Here is a 20,882-nt window from a genome sequence, read left to right on the forward strand (position 1 = left end):
AAATAAAACAAACACCAAAAGAAAATACCTTGCCTGTCCGGCACTAACTAAACACAAAATGTTCCTAACTATCACTAAACAAAAACACAGAGTTCTCCAGTAAACACTGTATAGCTCACTTGTATCAGGAAGCGTGTTTCTCTCACAGAGATCCTGCAGTCTTCCCAGGCAGTCTGCACACATTAATCAGGCTAGAAGCCCTATAAGGCTCTTGCACAGCTGAAAGCCCTGATTAGCCCTCAAACACTATCCCAGTGTTCTTGTCACAATATATATATATATATATATTTTTTTTTTTTCTCCCTCATACGTCCTAGAGGATGCTGGGGTTACCATTAGAACCATGGGGTATAGACGGGATCCGCAGGGGACATGGGCACTTTAAGACTTTCAAAGGGTGTGAACTGGCTCCTCCCTCTATGCCCCTCCTCCAGATTTCAGTTTTAGAATTGTGCCCAGTGAGACTGGACGCACTACAGGGAGCTCTACTGAGTTTCTCTGATAAAGACTTATGTTAGGTTTTTTTTATTTTCAGGGAGGCTGTGGGACTTAGGGGAGAGAGGTATGACCTACTTCTGGTGAGTTCAAAGGCTCTGCTTCTGGCTGACAGGACACCATTAGCTCCTGAGGGTGATGTTCGCTGGGTACGCCTAGATGCTCACTCCCGCAGCCTGCAGTCACCCCCTTACAGAGCCAGAAGACAGGTGAGTAGCAGAAGAAAGATGACTTCTCTTCAGTGACGGCTTTATGAGGTACAGTGCAGCGTATGGAACGCTGCGCGCCGTGCTCCCACACATAACAGGCACTGCAGGGTGCAGGGCACGGGGAGGGGGCGCCCATGGCAGCATAAAATCCTCTTCGTAAAACTGGCACATAAGAGCATATAGTGCGGTGGCACTGTCCTAACCCCCACCAGAATAAAAATCTAGCAATCCACGCTGAGGAGAAGCGCGCCATTGCGGGGGCGGGACTTCTTCCTCAGTCAGCCAGCACACTACTCTGCACCATTTTTTCCTCCTAGGACGCGGATTCTTGCTTCACCGCTTTATCAGGGTGCAAAAAGAACAAGGGGGGCGAAGTTAAATTAGTGCTGGGTATATTTTAGTATATACTGTTATATGAATATAAGAGCTGCAGGTCTGTGAGCAAACTTTGTTGTACAGTTCTCTGCTACTAACGCTGGGTTGTGAGCTGACAAAATCCTCTCTGAGTCCCTTGACAGATTTTACGATCCTTGTGGTTCATAAACGTGATGAATGAGAGTTCACACGACTGTGTGACATGTGCAGTCCCTCTGTTACGACTCGGCACATTACTCCTCTGATTAAAGGATCTGTCCCCAATAAGCCCCGGAGTGTCTTTGGGGTGTTTGCACATGTATGTAGCATGTCTGACAGGTTAGTCTTACCTTGAGGAAATTTTAGTAGGGACACAGATGTGTGTGTATATATATATATATATATATATATATATATATATATATGTGTGTGTAAATAAAATAATAATAAAAAAAAAAATAAGATTTTACTCACCGGTAAATCTATTTCTCGTAGTCCGTAGTGGATGCTGGGAACTCCGTAAGGACCATGGGGAATAGCGGGCTCCGCAGGAGACTGGGCACAACTAAAGAAAGATTTAGGACTACCTGGTGTGCACTGGCTCCTCCCTCTATGCCCCTCCTCCAGACCTCAGTTAGGAAACTGTGCCCGGAAGAGCTGACACAATAAGGAAAGGATTTGGAATCCCGGGTAAGACTCATACCAGCCACACCAATCACACCATACAACTCGTGATGCTATACCCAGTTAACAGTATGAATAACAACTGAGCCTCACCAACAGATGGCTCATAACAATAACCCTTTAGTTAGGCAATAACTATATACAAGTATTGCAGACAATCCGCACTTGGGATGGGCGCCCAGCATCCACTACGGACTACGAGAAATAGATTTACCGGTGAGTAAAATCTTATTTTCTCTGACGTCCTAGTGGATGCTGGGAACTCCGTAAGGACCATGGGGATTATACCAAAGCTCCCAAACGGGCGGGAGAGTGCGGATGACTCTGCAGCACCGAATGAGCAAACTCAAGGTCCTCCTCAGCCAGGGTATCAAACTTGTAGAATCTTGCAAAAGTGTTTGAACCCGACCAAGTAGCAGCTCGGCAAAGTTGTAAAGCCGAGACCCCTCGGGCAGCCTCCCAAGAAGAGCCCACTTTCCTCGTGGAATGGGCTTTTACAGATTTAGGATGCGGCAGTCCAGCCGCAGAATGTGCAAGTTGAATCGTGCTACAGATCCAGCGAGCAATAGTCTGCTTAGAAGCAGGCGCACCCAGCTTGTTGGGTGCATACAGGATAAATAGCGAGTCAGTTTTCCCGACTCCAGCCGTCCTGGAAACATATATTTTCAGGGCCCTGACTACGTCCAGCAACGTGGAGTCCTCCAAGTCCCGAGTAGCCGCAGGCACCACAATAGGTTGGTTCACATGAAAAGCTGATACCACCTTAGGAAGGAATTGGGAACGAGTCCTCAATTCCGCCCTATCCATATGAAAAATCAGATAAGGGCTTTTGCATGACAAAGCCGCCAATTCTGACACACGCCTGGCCGACGCCAAGGCCAACAGCATGACCACTTTCCACGTGAGGTATTTCAGCTCCACGGATTTAAGTGGCTCAAACCAATGCGACTTCAGGAAATCCAACACCACGTTGAGATCCCACGGTGCCACTGGAGGCACAAACGGGGGCTGAATATGCAGCACTCCCTTAACAAAAGTCTGAACTTCAGGCAGTGAAGCCAGTTCTTTTTGGAAGAAAATGGACAGAGCCGAAATCTGGACCTTAATGGAACCCAATTTTAGGCCCATAGTCACTCCTGACTGTAGGAAGTGTAGAAATCGACCCAGTTGAAATTCCTCCGTTGGGGCCTTCCTGGCCTCACACCAAGCAACATATTTCCGCCAAATGCGGTGATAATGTTTTGCGGTCACATCTTTCCTAGCATTAATCAGCGTAGGAATGACTTCTTCCGGAATGCCCTTTTCCTTTAGGATCCGGTGTTCAACCGCCATGCCGTCAAACGCAGCCGCGGTAAGTCTTGGAACAGACAGGGCCCCTGCTGCAGCAGGTCCTGTCTGAGCGGCAGAGGCCATGGGTCCTCTGAGATCATCTCTTGAAGTTCTGGGTACCAAGCTCTTCTTGGCCAATCCGGAACCACGAGTATAGTTCTTACTCCTCTCCTTCTTATTATTCTCAGTACCTTGGGTATGAGAGGCAGAGGAGGGAACACATACACCGACTGGTACACCCACGGTGTTACCAGAGCGTCAACAGCTATCGCCTGAGGGTCCCTTGACCTGGCGCAATATCTTTTTAGCTTTTTGTTGAGGCGAGACGCCATCATGTCCACCTGTGGCCTTCCCCACTGGTGTACAATCATTTGGAAGACTTCTGGATGAAGTCCCCACTCCCCCGGGTGGAGGTCGTGTCTGCTGAGAAAGTCTACTTCCCAGTTGTCCACTCCGGGAATTAACACTGCTGACAGTGCTACTACATGATTTTCCGCCCATCGGAGAATCCTTGTGGCTTCTGCCATCGCCATCCTGCTTCTTGTGCCGCCCTGTCGGTTTACATGGGCGACCGCCGTGATGTTGTCTGACTGGATCAGCACTGGCTGATGTTGAAGCAGGGGTCTTGCCTGACTTAGGGCATTGTAAATGGCCCTTAGTTCCAGAATATTTATGTGTAGGGAAGTCTCCTGACTCGACCATAGTCCTTGGAAGTTTCTTCCCTGTGTGACTGCCCCCCAGCCTCGAAGGCTGGCATCCGTGGTCACCAGGACCCAATCCTGTATGCCGAATCTGCGGCCCTCTAGAAGATGAGCACTCTGCAGCCACCACAACAGAGACACCCTGGCCCTTGGAGACAGGGTTATCAGCCGATGCATCTGAAGATGCGATCCGGACCACTTGTCCAACAGATCCCACTGAAAGATCCTTGCATGGAACCTGCCAAATGGAATTGCTTCGTAAGAAGCTACCATCTTTCCCAGGAGTCGCGTGCAGTGATGCACTGACACCTGTTTTGGTTTTAGGAGGTCTCTGACTAGAGATGACAACTCCTTGGCCTTCTCCTCCGGGAGAAACACTTTTTTCTGTTCTGTGTCGAGAACCATCCCCAGGAACAGTAGACGCGTTGTAGGAACCAGCTGCGACTTCGGAATGTTCAGGATCCAGCCGTGCTGTTGTAGCACTGCCCGAGCTAGTGCTACTCCGATCAACAACTGTTCCCTGGACCTCGCCTTTATAAGGAGATCGTCCAAGTACGGGATAATTACAACTCCCTTTTTTCGAAGGAGTATCATCATCTCTGCCATTACCTTGGTAAATACCGTCGGTGCCGTGGACAGACCAAACGGCAACGTCTGGAATTGGTAATGACAGTCCTGTACCACAAATCTGAGGTACTCCTGGTGAGGAGGGTAAATAGGGACATGCAGGTAAGCATCCTTGATGTCCAGTGATACCATGTAATCCCCTTCGTCCAGGCTTGCAATAACTGCTCTGAGCGATTCCATTTTGAACTTGAACCTTCTTATATGTGTTCAAGGATTTTAGATTTAAAATGGGTCTCACCGAACCGTCCGGTTTCGGTACCACAAACACTGTGGAATAGTAACCCCGTCCTTGTTGAAGGAGGGGTACCTTGATTATCACCTGCTGAGAGTACAGCTTGTGAATTGCCTCCAGCACTGCCTCCCTGTCTAGGGGAGTTGTTGGCAAAGCTGATTTGAGGAAACGGCGAGGGGGAGACGTCTCGAATTCCAGCTTGTAGCCCTGAGATACCACTTGTAGACTCCAGGGATCCACCTGTGAGCGAGCCCACTGGTCGCTGAAGTTCCGGAGACGGGCCCCCACCGTACCTGGCTCCGCCTGTGGCGCCCCAGCGTCATGCGGTGGACTTAGAGGAAGCGGGAGAGGGCTTTTGTTCCTGGGAACTGGCTGTATGGTGCTGTTCCTGGGAACTGGCTGTATGGTGCAGCTTTTTCCCTCTACCTCTGCCTCTGGGCCTTTAACCCGCTTGCCTTTCTGTGGCCGAAAGGACTGCACCTGATAATACGGTGCTTTCTTCGGCTGTGAGGGAACATGGGGTAAAAATGTCGACTTCCCAGCTGTTGCTGTGGAAACAAGGTCCGAGAGACCATCCCCAAACAATTCCTCACCCTTGTAAGGCAAAACCTCCATGTGCCTTTTAGAATCTGCATCACCTGTCCATTGCTGGGTCCACAATACCCTCCTGGCAGAAATGGACATTGCATTTACTCTAGATGCCAGCTGGCAAATATCCCTCTGTGCATCTCTCATGTATAAGAGTGCGTCTTTTATATGCTCTATGGTTAGCAATATAGAGTCCCTGGCAAGGGTATCAATGTTATCAGACAGGAAATCTGACCACGTGGCTGCAGCACTGCACATCCATGCAGAAGCAATAGCCGGTCTTAGTATAAAACCTGAGTGTGTATACACAGACTTCAGGATAGCCTCCTGCCTTCTATCCGCAGGCTCCTTTAGGGCGGCTGTATCTGGAGACGGTAGTGCCACCTTTTTTGACAAGCGTGTGAGCGCCTTATCCACCCTAGGGAATGTCTCCCAACGTGACCTATCCTCTGGCGGGAAAGGGTACGCCAGGCCTGGCCAACCTGTGGCTCTCCAGATGTTGTGAAACTACACATCCCAGCATGCCCTGCCACAGTTTTACCATTCCTTAATAGCAATACTGTGGCAAAGCATGATGGGACTTGTAGTTTTGCAACAGCTGGAGAGCCACAGGTTGGCCAGGCCTGGGGTACGCCATTAGCAATCTTTTAGAAATCACCAGTTTCTTATCAGGGGAAGCCCACGTTTCATCACACACTTCATTCAATTCATCAGATGGGGGAAAAACCACCCGTTGTTTTTTCTCCCCAAACATAATACCCTTTTTTGTGGTACCTGGGTAAATATCAGAAATGTGCAACACATCTTTCATTGCCATAATCATAGGATGGCCCTATTGGAATGTACCGTGGTCTCACCGTCGTCGACACTGGTGTCAGTATCTGTGTCGACGTCTGTGTCTGCCATCTGAGGTAGCGGGCGTTTTAGGGCCCCTGATGGCTTTTGAGACGCCTGGGCAGGCACGGGCTGAGAAGCCGGCTGTCCCACATCTGTCATCAAACCTTTTGTGTAAGGAGTTGACACTGTCACGTACTTCCTTCCACATATCCATCCACTCAGGTGTCGACCCCGCAGGGGGTGACATCACATTTATAGGCACCTGCTCCGCCTCCACATAAGCCTCCTCATCAAACATGTCGACACAGCCATACCGACACACCGCACACACACAGGGAATGCTCTGACTGAGGACAGGACCCCACAAAGTCCTTTGGGGAGACAGAGAGAGAGTATGCCAGCACACACCAGAGCGCTATATAATGCAGGGATACACACTACACCAGTGCTTTTTCCCCTATAGCAGCTATATGTATAATATTAGCGCCTAATTTAGTGCCCCCCCCCTCTCTTTTTTACCCTATGGAGTCTGGAAACTGCAGGGGAGAGCCTGGGGAGCGTCCTTCCAGCGGAGCTGTGAGAGGAAATGGCGCCAGTGTGCTGAGGGAGATAGCCCCGCCCCTTTTTCGGTGGACTTCTCCCGCTTTTATAAAAATAATGTGGCAGGGGTATTTTACACATATATAGCCTAATAGGCTATATTATGTGTGATTAGCCACTTTAAGGTACTCTAATTGCTGCCCAGGGCGCCCCCCCCCCCCAGCGCCCTGCACCCATCAGTGACCGGAGTATGTGGTGTGCACAGGGAGCAATGGCACACAGCTGCAGTGCTGTGCGCTACCTTAATGAAGACAGGAGTCTTCAGCCGCCGATTTTGATGAAGATCTTCTTGCTTCTGGCTCTGCAAGGAGGACGGCGGCGCGGCTCCGGGACCGGACGATCATGGACGGGCCCAGTGTTCGATCCCTCTGGAGCTAATGGTGTCCAGTAGCCTAGAAGCCCAAGCTAGCTGCAAGCAGGTAGGTTCGCTTCTCTCCCCTAAGTCCCTCGTAGCAGTGAGTCTGTTGCCAGCAGATCGCACTGAAAATAAAAAACCTAAAATAAACTTTCTTTTCTAGGAGCTCAGGAGATCCCCTAGTGTGCATCCAGCTCGGCCGGGCACAAAATTCTACCTGAGGTCTGGAGGAGGGGCATAGAGGGAGGAGCCAGTGCACACCAGGTAGTCCTAAATCTTTCTTTAGTTGTGCCCAGTCTCCTGCGGAGCCCGCTATTCCCCATGGTCCTTACGGAGTTCCCAGCATCCACTAGGACGTCAGAGAAATATATATATATACATATATATATATATATAAAAATATGTGGTGGACCTACCAACAACCCTGGAGACAGTCTGTGGAAGAGGTGTTTTTCCAAAGCTTTGTTTTTCATCCACACCAGACCCCACGGGGTCTCCTAACATTGTCTCTATAATGCACACTGATACCGACACAGACTCTGAATCCTGTGTCGACACTAGTTTTCCAGAACGATTCCGACATTATCTAGGAATATTCAGTACATGATGGTAGCTATAAGGGTTGTCTTAGACAATAAGAAGGTTTACCTATATAAAGAAAGTAAAGAAGGAACTATTTTTCCTTCCTCTTGAGATTCACAAGGTAATTCAGGTTACCTAGCCATTCCTGGCAGTGGACAGGGGGAGTCACCCCCCCATTTTAAGAAGGGTCCTCCCACAGTTAACAAAAAAGTAACTTTGCCTGCATCTGGGACATCTGTCCTTAAGAGCCGACAGACCGCACGTTGGAGTGTACAATAATATTTAATTATACAACCCATGAGACATGTCTCAAGACTACATTGCATGTGCGTGAATGAGTAGAGCTATTGCAAAGTGCTCTGATAATTTCATCATCCAGTATTGACGCTAGCTACGGTTGAGATTCTCCTAACGTTAGATCATATATAGTATGCTACAAGCATCCATGCGTGGAGCCGTAACAGAGAATTCACCAGTGTAAGGCGCAGCCTGCTTCCAAAATAGATTATGGAGTCTCTTCCGTACTCAAGGGGAGACCTTGTTTGGTAGTGTTCTGGATGATTTGGGGGGAAGCTACCGCAGGTAAGTCAGTTTTTCTGCCTTTTGTCTATACACAAAAGAAAAAAAAAAAAAAAGAACAGCCCATGTGGTAGGAAAGAAGTAAAAGGTTTCCCTTTCTTTGCATATAGAGGTAGGGGAAGAGGAAGAGGTCTGCCTCTTCAGGATCACAGGAGCAGAAATCATCTCCTGCTTCTACCAAATATACTGCATGACGCTGGGACTCCCTTTCGAGAGTACGCCCCAGTGGGGGAGTGCCGGACACTTTTCAGTCAGTTCTGGGTTCACTCTGGCCTGAAACCGTGGGTTTTACAAATAGTGTCCCACGGATGCGAACTGGAGTTCAAGTCGTTTCCCCACACCGATTTCAAATCGCCCTTATCAGTTTCTCTCCCTGACAGGGGGGTAGTAAGCGCAGCCATTCAAAAATCAGGTCATTACCCTGATTCCCCTGTTCCAACAGGGAGTGTTTTTTTTTATTCAAGCCTCTTTGTGACTCAAGCCAGATGGCTCGGTCAGACCGATCCAAAATCGAAAAATTTCCAATTTCTACCTGAAGTCAGTCAAATTCAGGATGGAATTTCTCAAGGCAGGATTCTCCAGTCTGGATAGACATAATGGAGGCCTACTTACATGTTCACATTTATCCTCCACGTCAGAATTGCCTGAGATTTGCAATTCAGGAATGTCATTACCAATTTCAGAAGTTGCCGTTCGGTCTATCCACGGCTCCGACGATTCTCACCAAGGTAATGGCGAAAATGATGGTTCTCCTTCCCAAGCAAGGAGTCACTATTATCCCGTACTTGGAAGATCTCCTAATAAAGGAGTGTTACAAGCCCAGGTTGGTACAGAACATTGTACTGTCCCTGACAGTTCTTCGTACTGGACACAAAACTGCAGAGTTTTTCTTCCAGTGGAAAGGGCTCTGGAGATCCAGAGTCTAGTTGAATAAATTTGAAAACCAGCAAGTATGTCTATCCATTAATACATACGGTTGCTATGGATGATGGTTGCAGCCTGCGAGGTCTTACAGTTTTTGTAGATTCCATGCCAGTGTATTCCAGTGGGACCTGTTAGAGTCCGGATCCCACCGACATGCTCCGGAGGATAATCCTGTCTTCCAAGACCAGACTCTCACTCATGTGATGCTGCACAAATCTCACCTCCTAGTGAGGAGCAGGTTCGGGATCCAGGACTGGACCCTAGTGACCACAGATGCAAGCCTCTGAGGCTGGGGAGCAGACACACAGGGGGGAAAACTTCCAAGGAATAGTCAAGTCAGGAAACTTGTCTCCACATAAACATTCTGGAGTTGAGAGCCATTTACAACGGCCTTCTACAAGCGGAACATTTTCTTCAAGATCTACCCATACTGATCCAGTCGGGCGAGGTAACAGCAGTAGCATGTAAAAAACCGTCAGGACGGAACGAAACGCAGAGCGGCGGTGGCAGAAGCCACACAGATTCTCTGCTGGGAGGTAAAGCGTACAGGCACTCTGTCAGCAATCTTCATTCCAGAAGTGGACGTCTGGGAAGTAGAGTTACTCAGAAAACACGATCTCCATCCAGGAGAGTGGGGCCTCCACTGAGAAGTCTTCACAGAGGTAACAAGTCATTGGGGAGTTCCTCAAGTAGACATGATGGCATCTCGTCTCAACTTGAAGCTTCAGAGATATTGTTCCAGGTCAAGAGACCCTCAAGCAATGGCAGTGGATGCACTGGTGACACCGTGAGTGGTTCAGTCAGTGTATGGATTCCGTCCATTTCCTCTCATGCTAAAGACGGACACTGGGAGTCTTGTTGAAGGAGACAATTTAATAGCAGATCATCTTAATAATTATTTTTGCTCAGTATATACTACTGAAAGAGAGGGGAAGGGGCCACAGTTAAGTTGCAGGGATATTCAGGAAAATGAAACAAGTACATTTACAGAGGAGAAGGTCCTAACAGAACTCTCAAAGCTGAAAGTGGACAAATCTATGGGGCCAGATTGGATACATCCAAGGATACTAAAAGAACTTAAAGAGGTGCTGGTAGCACCATTGACAGAATTATTCAACCAGTCATTAGCTACAGGAGTAATTCCAGGGGACTGGAAAAGAGCAAACGTAGTCCCACTGCACAAAAGTGGAAGCAAGGAAGAGGCAAACAACTACAGACCAGTGAGTCTTACATCAGTAGTAGGGAAATTGATGGAAACACTCTTAAAAGAAAGAGTTGTAGATTATCTCAAATCCGGCAATTTACTGGATCCCAAACAGCATGGATTCACTGGGGGGAGATCATGTCAAACAAATCTTATTGACTTTTTTGATTGTGTGACTAAAGTGATGGATAAAGGTGGAGCCATGGATATAGCTTATCTAGACTTTAGTAAGGCTTTTGACACCGTTCCACATCGCAGACTGCTAAATAAACTTGAAAGTTTGGGATTGGATATTAGGATTATTTAATGGATAAGATCTTGGTTGAAGGATAGAAAACAGAGATTTGTGGTAAATGGAGTGCATTCACAGGAGGGAAATGTTACCAGTGGAGTACCCCAGGGATCTGTACTTGGACCAGTGCTTTTTAATATCTTTATTGGTGACATTGCAAATGGCATTAAAGGGAAAGTATGCCTTTTTGCAGATGACACAAAAGGTATGCAACAGGGTAGACACACCAGGTGGGGTAAAACAAATGATTGAGGATCTAGGTAGACTAGAGGAATGGTCAAGAGTCTGGCAATTACAGTTTAATGCCAAAAAATGCAAAATCATGCACTTGGGTCTCAAAAATCCGAAAGCTAAATACAGTATTAATGGCACTATATTGGAAACTACTGAGGAGGAAAGGGATCTAGGAGTCACTATTTCAGATGACTTAAAGGCAGGTAAGCAATGTAACAAGGCAATGAGGAAGGCTAGTCAGATGCTTGGCTGCATTGGGAGAGGAATCAGCAGCAGAAAGAAGGAAGTAATAATGCCACTGTATAGGTCATTGGTACGGCCTCATCTAGAATACTGTATTCAGTTCTGGAGGCCATATCTTCAAAAGGATATTAATACATTAGAAACTGTACAAAGGAGGGCAACTAAAATGGTGCATGGCCTACATCACAAAACATACCCAGAAAGACTAAGAAATCTCAATATGTATAGTTTGGAGCAGAGAAGGGAAAGGGGGGACATGATAAAACTTTCAAATATATCAAGGGTTTTAACAAAGTCCAGGAGGGAAACATTCTCCAAATGAAGAGAAGCAATAGGACACGAGGACATGCACTGAGACTGGAGGGGGGGAGGTTCAGGGGAAATTTGCGGAAAAATTATTTCACCGAAAGGGTAGTGGACAAGTGGAATAGCCTCCCATCAGAGGTGGTAGAGGCTAAAACAGTAGAGCAATTTAAACATGCATGGGATAGACATAAGGATATCCTTACAAAGAAATAAGGATCAAATAAGGTTAGAGATAAAAATAATACATAAAAAAAAAAAAAAGGGGCAGACTAGATGGGCCAAGTGGTTCTTATCTGCTGACAAATTCTAGGTTTCTATAAGTTCTAAAGATCATAAGAACAACAAAGATTCGAGCAATCCTCTTTGTCCCAGAATGGCCAAGGAGGACTTGGTATCCAGATTTTCAGGAATTACTCATAGGAGATCTCTGGCTTTTTCCTCTGCGCGAGGACCAGTTACAGCTGGGGCCGGGTGTGTATCAGGGCTTACCGCGACTGCGTTTGACAGCATCGCGGTTGAACACCAAATCCTAGCCCGTAAGAGTATTCCCAGTGAAGTCATTCCCACACTTATGCAGGCTAGAAAAGGGGTAACGTCTAAACGTTACCACCGAATTTGGAGAAAATATGTTTCTTGGTGTGAATCCAAGAAGGCTCCTAAGGCAGAATTTCAGCTAGGTCGTTTTCTCCAGTTTCTACAAGGGCCTAAAGTTGGGCTCAATTAAAGTACAGATTTGAGCCTTATAGCTTTTCTTTCAAAAATAATTAGCCTCCCTTCCAGAAGTTCAGACTTTCATGAAAGGCGGGTTGCACAGTCAACCTCCATTCTTGGGACCTTAATGGGGTGTTGCAGTTCCTTTAATCACATTAGTTTGAACCTTTACAGGAGCTGGAGTTGTAGTTCCTCTTTGGAAAGTGTTCATCCTGTTGGCCTTGACATCTGCAAGGCGGAGATCTGAGTTAGCGGCCTTGTCTCAGAAGAGACCTTGTTAATCTTCCATGAAGATAGTGCAAAATTGAGAGCAAGTCAACAATTTCTGCCGAAGGTGGTTCCCTCTTTCCACATGAACCAACCTATTGTGGTGCTTGTGGCCACTGACGCCTTCGTTGAGTCAAAGTTTCTGGATGTGGTCAGAACTTTGAAGTTTTATGTCGCCAGAACAGCTCCGATTGGGAAAACAGAAACTCTGGTTGTTCTGTATACTCCCAACAAGTTGTGTGTTCTGCTTCCAAGCAGACCATTGTGCGCTGGATCTGTGGTACGATTTAGCATGCTCATTACATGGCAGGTTTGCTGTTACCTAATTCAGTGAAGGCCCATTCTACTAGAAAGGTGGGCTTGTCCTGGGCGGCTGGCCGGGGGGGTCTCGGCATTGCAACTTTGCTGAGAAGCTACTTGGTCAGGGTCAAACACTTTTGCAAAGTTTTACGAGTTTGACACCTTGACCGATGATGACCTCAAGTTTGATCAATAGGTGCTGCAGAGTCATCCGCACTATCCCGCCCGTTCTAGAGCTTTGGTATAACCCCATGGTTCTAATGGTGACTGTCAAAGTCAAAAATATTACATAAAGAGAACATACAAACTACACACATTTAAGTCGCTATACTTGCAAATATGCGCAGCGAGCACAGCAATATATGGTAACACACGCATTTACACGGACATGCCACAGAGATGGATTTGACACTTATTTCATACAGTACATAATTATAATAATATCAAGCGCCAGACATCATGGTGATTTAAAATTACCTAATGAATTAATGTCATGAATGTGTATTATTTGAACGGAACCAGATACACCTGTCATGTTTACTATTAAAACAAGCAGATTGGTGTGTAGATTAATTTGATACTTGTTGTGAAGTTGTGGGACATTACAGCGGATAGTTATAATTATATGTATAAAAGCTAAAATCACATTGTTAGAACAATGAATGATACAGTGAACAGGGAACTCAAGCCAACCCTTTTGACAGTTTCAGGGCTGAACCTGATCAGCATATACAAAGAGAATAGTGACTCAATCATGAAGGAGAGAGAGAAGACCCCTCCCCCAGGAACTAGTCACACAGGAAAGTAGTTCCTGTCTAGGGTGGGCTCAGAGTCAGTTGCTTTTGGTCTGAGAGGGAGATGGAGGACTTGCTGGCAGATCAGTTCCTGTATTTACTTATAGAGAGAGGGAGACATAAGCTACATTGGAGGGAATGGTAATTGTATCGTTGGCATGTAACTGAAATTGTATGTAACTATGTTCTAACTGTTTTCTGTGTGAGTGTAATCATGTAACTATAGGTATACTGTACTTTGTAATATATATTGTATCCATATCCTTTTAACAACAAATATATACTTCATTGAGCTTTGGAACTCAGATAATGTGTGGGTGTATCGTTTTCTCTTATGGTATGCAGTGTTGTGCGATGTAAGCGCACATTTATGGGATTTGGTAATAAGATGTGCAGGCATTTACAATATATATTAGAGCGGGCATTTTAAATATTTGTGAGAAATCTAAAAATGGCATTCATATGACCCCAGCATCCTCTAGGATGTATGAGAAAATAGGATTTCAATACCTACTGGTAAATCCTTTTCTCTTAGTCCGTAGAGGATGCTGGGCGTCCGTCCCAGTACATACTGTATCTGCAGTTATTAGTTGTAGTTGCACACATGTTGTGTGACATTTATGGTCAGCGTGCTGCTGCTATTATTCACGCCGTTGGCTTGTGTTCTGTTGAATGCCACGTTCTGCGGCTTATTTGAGGTGTGAGCTGGTAAGATGCTCACCTTGTTTTAACAATAAATCCTTTCCTCAAAATGTCCGTCTCCCTGGGCACAGTTCCTATAACTGGAGTCTGGAGGAGGGGCATAGAGGGAGGAGCCAGTTCACACCCTTAGAAAGTCTTAAAGTGCCCATGTCTCCTGCGGATCCCGTCTATACCCCATGGTTCTAATGGTGACCCCAGCATCCTCTACGGACTAAGAGAAAAGTATTTACCGGTAGGTATTAAAATCCTATTTTTTTTAACTAATCAGGAATCACACTGTGTCCTTTACACCATGACTACATCTCACTAAATGTAAAGATATAGTACACCTGACCACAATGGTCAAATGATCAAAGGAGGTAAACACCAGAGAGCATGCAATAATAAACTGTTTCACTGTGCAACTTCCCCACACATGCAATGCCAGTTACAAGGCAATCATTACATCAAAAAACATACATGGGTTAGCATAAGAGAGAGCTGTAGTGAGCAGTTTGGGGATGTAATTTCATAGTGTAAAAGGACAGATAACATTGGTACAGGTGAGAATTCAGATGTTTTTGGTAAGCTATAGATATAAATTTGAGTAGTTGCGGATGAAGTGGAAAGGTCTTGCAGCGTTGCTATCACATATTTAAGATATAAGTATGGGTTACTCAGGCTGGAGTAGTTTGTTGTGTAGAGGAATTGGACTCACATTTGGTTGAAAGCTCTCCTTTAGTGGTCCAGATTGTGGATTGATTGTTGTCCTTCTGTTTTACTTCGGTTTAACGTCGGTGTAACGTCAAAATTATGTTTAAACTTGTAGTTATCCTTTGAATAATGTCCTAGGAATTAATGGCCACAAGCCTTCCTGATGCTCTTTAAGTAATGGGCCAAGCATGTGAATACACTGATTACACCCAAACTCCAATGACCCCTCCCCCAGCAATGGATAGTAATAAAACAGTTTTCCTGTACCTGATGTTGTACATGGATCTGCCTTGTGTTCTGCTGAAAAGCAAAACAATTTGCACATAAACTATCCTGAACCAGATCCTGAGAGGATAATACAGTACATGATATGAGTGTTGCTGCTGTAAGTGTACCTTCGTCACCTTTGTCGCTCTTAGACATGATAAATAATCAGCACTTTAACAGTGCACTACACAATTTGTGACTGTAACCACTTTAACCTTCTAAAGTGATATCAATCTGAATCTGATCGATCAATACGTTAGTGAACGCTGAGTGGATCCAGACGCTACTAGTGTACACTGCCGCTCCAGTAACCTATAGCGGACACAGACGCACCAGTCTTATGGTAACGTTCAGTGAACACAGACGCAGTGATCACACAGCCGCCTATGATGCGACCAGATCTCCCGTGGTAGCGCTTAGTGAACACTGGCGCAGCGGCCTATGTTGCGAACGAGTCCCCTCTGGAAGCGTCTGAGACGGAAGCGAGGAAACTGTTCATGGCTGGAGACTCGACGGAAACTGGTCATGAACCAGGGGGGAGGGGCGACAAGGAGAGCGTCCGACTCCCCACCGCTGACATCAACCCTAGGGATCGTGGCCTCACGCTATTCCTGGTGCCTCTGATCCCTAAGGCCTGGCGCTGGAGCACCCGTGGTGGCGATGCGTCAGCTACTGTTTGGTAGTCTCCCCCAAAAACAGTGCGGCTGTGTTCGTATTCCATCTACTAAGCGGAATCGATGCCTTACCTTCCCTCCATGCTCTGGCCACAGCCTGGTAACGTCTGATGGACCTGCTAGTATATACAATACATACGCCCCCCGAAACTGCACTGTACACATGGGTAAGCGTTGTTTCGACCCGGCGGAGAGTTGTTGGAGCGACTCTTTCCAATATACGTATAAGACGCTGTTTGGAAAGATCACTCAAAAAACAAAACAAAACGTAAGACTATAAAAATAAAATAAGAACGCTTGGGCTGCTAGTGAAACAGCAGCCCTCCGATTGTGGTCCGGCTCCTGCCGCACCAAACAAAAAACGGATTTGCCTGAGCCAGGGGCAGGATATATGGATGGGCCCGTTGCATCCTGGGAGGCCGGAAAACTTTGATCGTTTAGTGCCAATCCGCTGTCGCTCCATCATATCCCATTGTTATCCTGTGGATAACCTCTGGACCCTGCTGGAGAAATTACTGTGTGCCAGAAGCTTTGGAGATACGGTATGTCCCATTTGGCAAGACAGCAATCGGTGATGTGTTTTATCACTGGTGCATGTGTATGTGAATGGAAGCTTGAAAGGAGATAAGGCATTCCCTATCAATTTACAGTACAAGGCACTTCACCCAAGCACATGGTTACTGCCACACCATGATACGACCATTACCCCATTGTGAGGGGGCCACATCCCAAGACCAATTTAGTGTACATGAAATGTTGAGGTGTGTGTGTGTGTGTCGTACTTATGCTTTGAACCAGGAGATTTATGCAGACATTTTTGTGCATGAACTGCTCAGTGTCCTATATCTAATTCCACAAAAATGATACATGGTAACTTCAGACTTACGACATCATCCTATTAATAAGCTATATGGTAATGGTCTGAACATTTTACTATACATAAGCAATGACCGGGAGGAGAACCAATATAAGGCGACATGATATGGGCAAGGATCTATATGGCGAGATTCTATAAAGGGGACATTATTGGGAGAGACAGAAGAGAGATGAGGGAATGAAAAGGAATATGGGAATAGAGAACTAAAACGGAGAAGGGGGGGGGACTTCTGAGTGTTAGATAAATTGAAGGGGGTTCTGATGTCTGTTATATGGCCTTTGTGTGCTGGATACATACTGTATAATAGCTACAAATGTGTATCAGCAATATAAAAAGGTCTGTAAATGTATTGGATCTTAATTAATTTTGCTGGCTCCTAAAGTCTAAAGAAAACATATCAAGCTCTCCATAAAGGCTATAGATCAGTAGCTTTTCATGTGTATTTATTTATATTTTTAATTTGTAAACTATCTTGCCAGGAAGACTTGCTTGCATTGACCACCTCTCACTTTTAAATATTTCTTGGGTACAACTTACACAGTTTTCCCAGTTACAGAAAAAAAGCAAATTGTGCACTATAATTAGACACATGGTTATAATATGAATTGACAAACAAAATTTAACAGACTCTTGTAGTCTGTTTCTAAAACATGGTGAGTGACAGAGAATTGTAGAGAGACCAGGTCTCTTACTGAAATTAAAAGACCATTAGCCTGGCTTCTGGAATAAAGCTAAGGAAATAAGCACTCTAAGGAAAGAGATAATTGGGCACATAAAAAAAAAGTGTGTTTTAGAATGTTCATCAAGTGTTAAGGCGAGTTTGAAGTTCAGTAAAATAAACTACGTATACCGTACAATCTATAAATCATTACTAACATTGTTGGGCAATGTGCTTTCTGACCAGGTGAAGCTGAGAAAGCAACACTAAGATCATTTTTTATTTAGAAAAATCTTGTAGGTTTAATTTATATTAAATAATTTTACAAGGGCAAAAAGTAACTCTTAGCATTTTAATGTATGATTGCCAAAGCAAAAAAATAAATAAAAAAAAAAGACATGCATAAATAGGTTGATGAAATGGATACTAGCATCTTAAGGCTTCAAATAGTTTAAAGTACCTTATCATCTTGGGAATCAGACTGAAGAAGGCTGTGCTGCTGAATAGCCATTGGGGGTGGCAGCGGCACTGCATCAGGTCCTTCCTCACTTTCTTCTTCTCCACAACTCTGCATGCCAGATGAGGAGGATTTGGAAAGTGTGCCACTACTGAGGCCTTCATTCCGTACTCGCTGCAAAGACCATTAAAAACACTCAGCAGGGGAATATATTTTAATATTAGCTGTTTAGATAAACTTGTTTACTGGCTGTTTTAATAGTCTTGTAATAGACACACATACACACTATAGATGGTGAAATATGCCTCAATAGACTGATCCCACCTCAATGGGTATGGTCCCCTATTTACTGCACTATCAAGCATATCCATTTGAGTTGATATCTTCAATGAACTTACAGTGCTTAAACTATTTACGCTACAATATTTTCTTTATACAAAACACATTAACTACTGTAAGTGCATTTAATCACCTGTAATGTGCAATGTGCTGAAAACATTTTTAGAGATACTGATCCATGGTGACATGACACAGTTGTAAGCACATTTGTAAACTGCACAAACATGTTGCAAATTTGTTCCATTAAATCACATACTGTAGATGCTCTTTTGGATTGTGGTGTAGTGACTGTGGAGGACACCCATTCACATGTTCATTAAGCCATCCTGAGATGATATGTTTTGAGAATGGGGCGTTATCCTGCTGGAAACCGCCATAAAGGATGCACATGTGGCCTGATTCAGATGTGGTTGCTTCTGCTTACTTGAAAGCCACAGCAATAGTACTAGCATGTTAATGCAGCAAGAGGCGTCACCCCTCCTGCTTGTATTAGTGATCTGGTATGCATTCTAGTACACAGTATCACATTACCTGCAACACCATCTGCCAGGCTGCGTGACCTATGAGGTCGTGCAAGCCAGTCGCTGCAGATCAAACTAGTCCAGTAAATCTCTGTCTTCTGATGGAGCTCTTGGCCTCATCACTCCAGTCGCTGTACCCTCCCCGCCCCCAGACGGCATGAACTGCAGCTGTGTCGGGACCTGAATCAGGCCCATTGTCAGCAGCAATACTCAGGTAGGCTGTATCAGTTAAACAATGCTCATTGGGTATTAGGGGGTCCAATGTACAGATGTGTCCTCATATGTCTTTGCTGCAGTCATGCCAAACAGCCCCTCTTGGCATGCTATGTCGCAAGAGAATCTTCTAGCTTTGTGTGTCTGTTTTTTTTACGAAAATGACTCTTATTCGCAACACACTGTAACTAGGACGTACAAGTTGACTGTGCTGATTAATTTGATATATGATACTTGTACACAGGGGCGGATCCAGAAGAAAATGATAGGGGGGGCACGATGGAAGGGGCAAGTACATTTGGGTGCGGCTTCGGTGCATGTGAGGTGGCGCTTCTTATACAATGCCCACAGTTGTAGCGCTCATTATGCAATGTCCACTGTACTGGTAGTGCCCCTTATATAGACCCCATAGTAGTGGTGCCCCTTATGCAATGCCTGTATTGCCCCCAGTAGTAATGTTGCCTGTAGTAATGCCCCCAGTCATTATGCCCCCATTGGTAATGCCCCTGCAGTTATGACCCCAGTAGTTTACCCCCCCTTTAGTTTAGCCTCCCAGTGGTAATGCCCCCACTAGTTTAGCCACCAGTAGTAACGCCCCCCTGTAGTTTGCCCCATTGTAGTTTAGCCCCTGTAGTTATGCCCCCCTTATAGTTTAGCCTCCAGTAGTAATGCCCCCAGTAGTTTGGCCCATGTAGTTATCCCCCAGTAGTTTGGCCCCTGTAGTTATGCCCCCCTGTAGTTTAGCCCCCAAGTAGTAATGCCCCTGTAGTTAAGCCGCCAGTAGTAATGCCCTCCTGTAGTATGCCCCCAGTAGTTAGCACCTTTGTAGTTGGCCCCCAGTAATAATGGCCCCCAGTAGTTTGCCCCCAGTAGATGCCCCCCAGTAATGATGTCCTCCAGTAGTTTGCCCCCAGTAGTAATGCCCCCTAGGACTTTGCCCCAATAGATGACCCCCCAGTAGTAATGCCCCCAGTAGCTGCCCCGCAGTAATAATGCCCCCAGTAGCTGTCCCCAATAGATGCCCCCGCAGTAATAATTGCCCCCAGTAGATGGCCCCCAGTAAAAATGTCCCCCAGTAGATGCCCCCCAGTAATAATGCCCCCAGTAAAAATGTCCCTCATTAGGTGCCCCCAATAATAATGCCCCCAGTAGATGGCCCCCAGTAAAAATGTCCCCCAGTAGCTGCCCCCAATAGATGACCCCCCAGTAGTGATGCCCCCAGATATAATGCCCCCAGTAGATGTCCCCCAGTAATAATGTCCCCCAGTAAAAATGTCCCTCATTAGGTGCCCCCAATAGATGACCCCCCAGTAGTAATGCCCCCACTAGGTGCCCCCAGTAATAATGCCCCCAGTAGATGGCCCCCAAATGTCCCCCAGTAGCTGCCCCCAATAGATGACCCCCCCAGTACTGATGCCCCCAGATATAATGCCCCCAGTAGTAATGCCCCTTGTTGATGCCCCCCCAGTAGTAATGTCCCCATGTAGTTTGCCCCCAGTAGATGCCCCCGCTGCATTAAGGAAGAAAAAAAAACATACTTACCGAGCCCCGTTCCCGCGCCGCTGCAGTCCTCCTCCTCCCTGGGCGTCCGCTCCTCAGTAAGCACTATGAGAGAGACGTCATGACTGACGTCTCTCCCATAGCGCACGCTGCACAGTGACAGCGCCGGAGCTCAGTACTGAGCTCCTGCCTCCGGCTGGCGCTGTGCAGGGAGACGGGCGCCCGCTGGTAACACAATCTCAGCAGGCGCCCGTCATCTCCCTGTGCGGCGCCGGGGGAGAACGGGGGTCGCAGGGGGAGAACGGGGGACGGAGGCCGCAAATGACAGGGGGGGCACGGGCCCGAGTGCCCCCCCTGGATCCGCCACTGCTTGTACATCTGTGTGCAACCGAGTCTCTGAATATGTACAAGAAGTGCTAGCAGCAGCAGCTTTTTTCCAATACAAGTTCTGTCACAATATACAAGTGTCATATCAAGTAATTTATTAATATTTATTACCAGTATCATTATCTCCTTTCTAAAGTGATCCCTGTT

At 46.1% G+C, this 20,882-nt stretch overlaps 1 protein-coding gene and 1 non-coding gene across 3 annotated transcripts in view; one reads left to right on the forward strand and one right to left on the reverse strand.

The window, feature by feature from the left end:
- The window catches only part of TRIO (trio Rho guanine nucleotide exchange factor), a 1,426,902-nt gene that overhangs the window by 308,414 nt on the left and 1,097,606 nt on the right, over nt 1-20,882 (reverse strand). For both annotated transcript variants that reach the window (XM_063922713.1, XM_063922714.1), the window contains exon 36: nt 17,779-17,949. In XM_063922713.1, the coding sequence (XP_063778783.1) occupies nt 17,779-17,949 (171 nt within the window). The remainder of the gene's footprint in view (nt 1-17,778; nt 17,950-20,882) is intronic.
- Nucleotides 1,231-1,326, forward strand: LOC134931376 (small nucleolar RNA U13). The gene has a single exon (XR_010179126.1). It is a non-coding gene; the product is annotated as a small nucleolar RNA U13 (small nucleolar RNA).

Source organism: Pseudophryne corroboree, chromosome 5 (genome assembly GCF_028390025.1).
Source record: "Pseudophryne corroboree isolate aPseCor3 chromosome 5, aPseCor3.hap2, whole genome shotgun sequence".
NCBI classification, from domain to species: Eukaryota; Metazoa; Chordata; class Amphibia; order Anura; family Myobatrachidae; genus Pseudophryne; species Pseudophryne corroboree.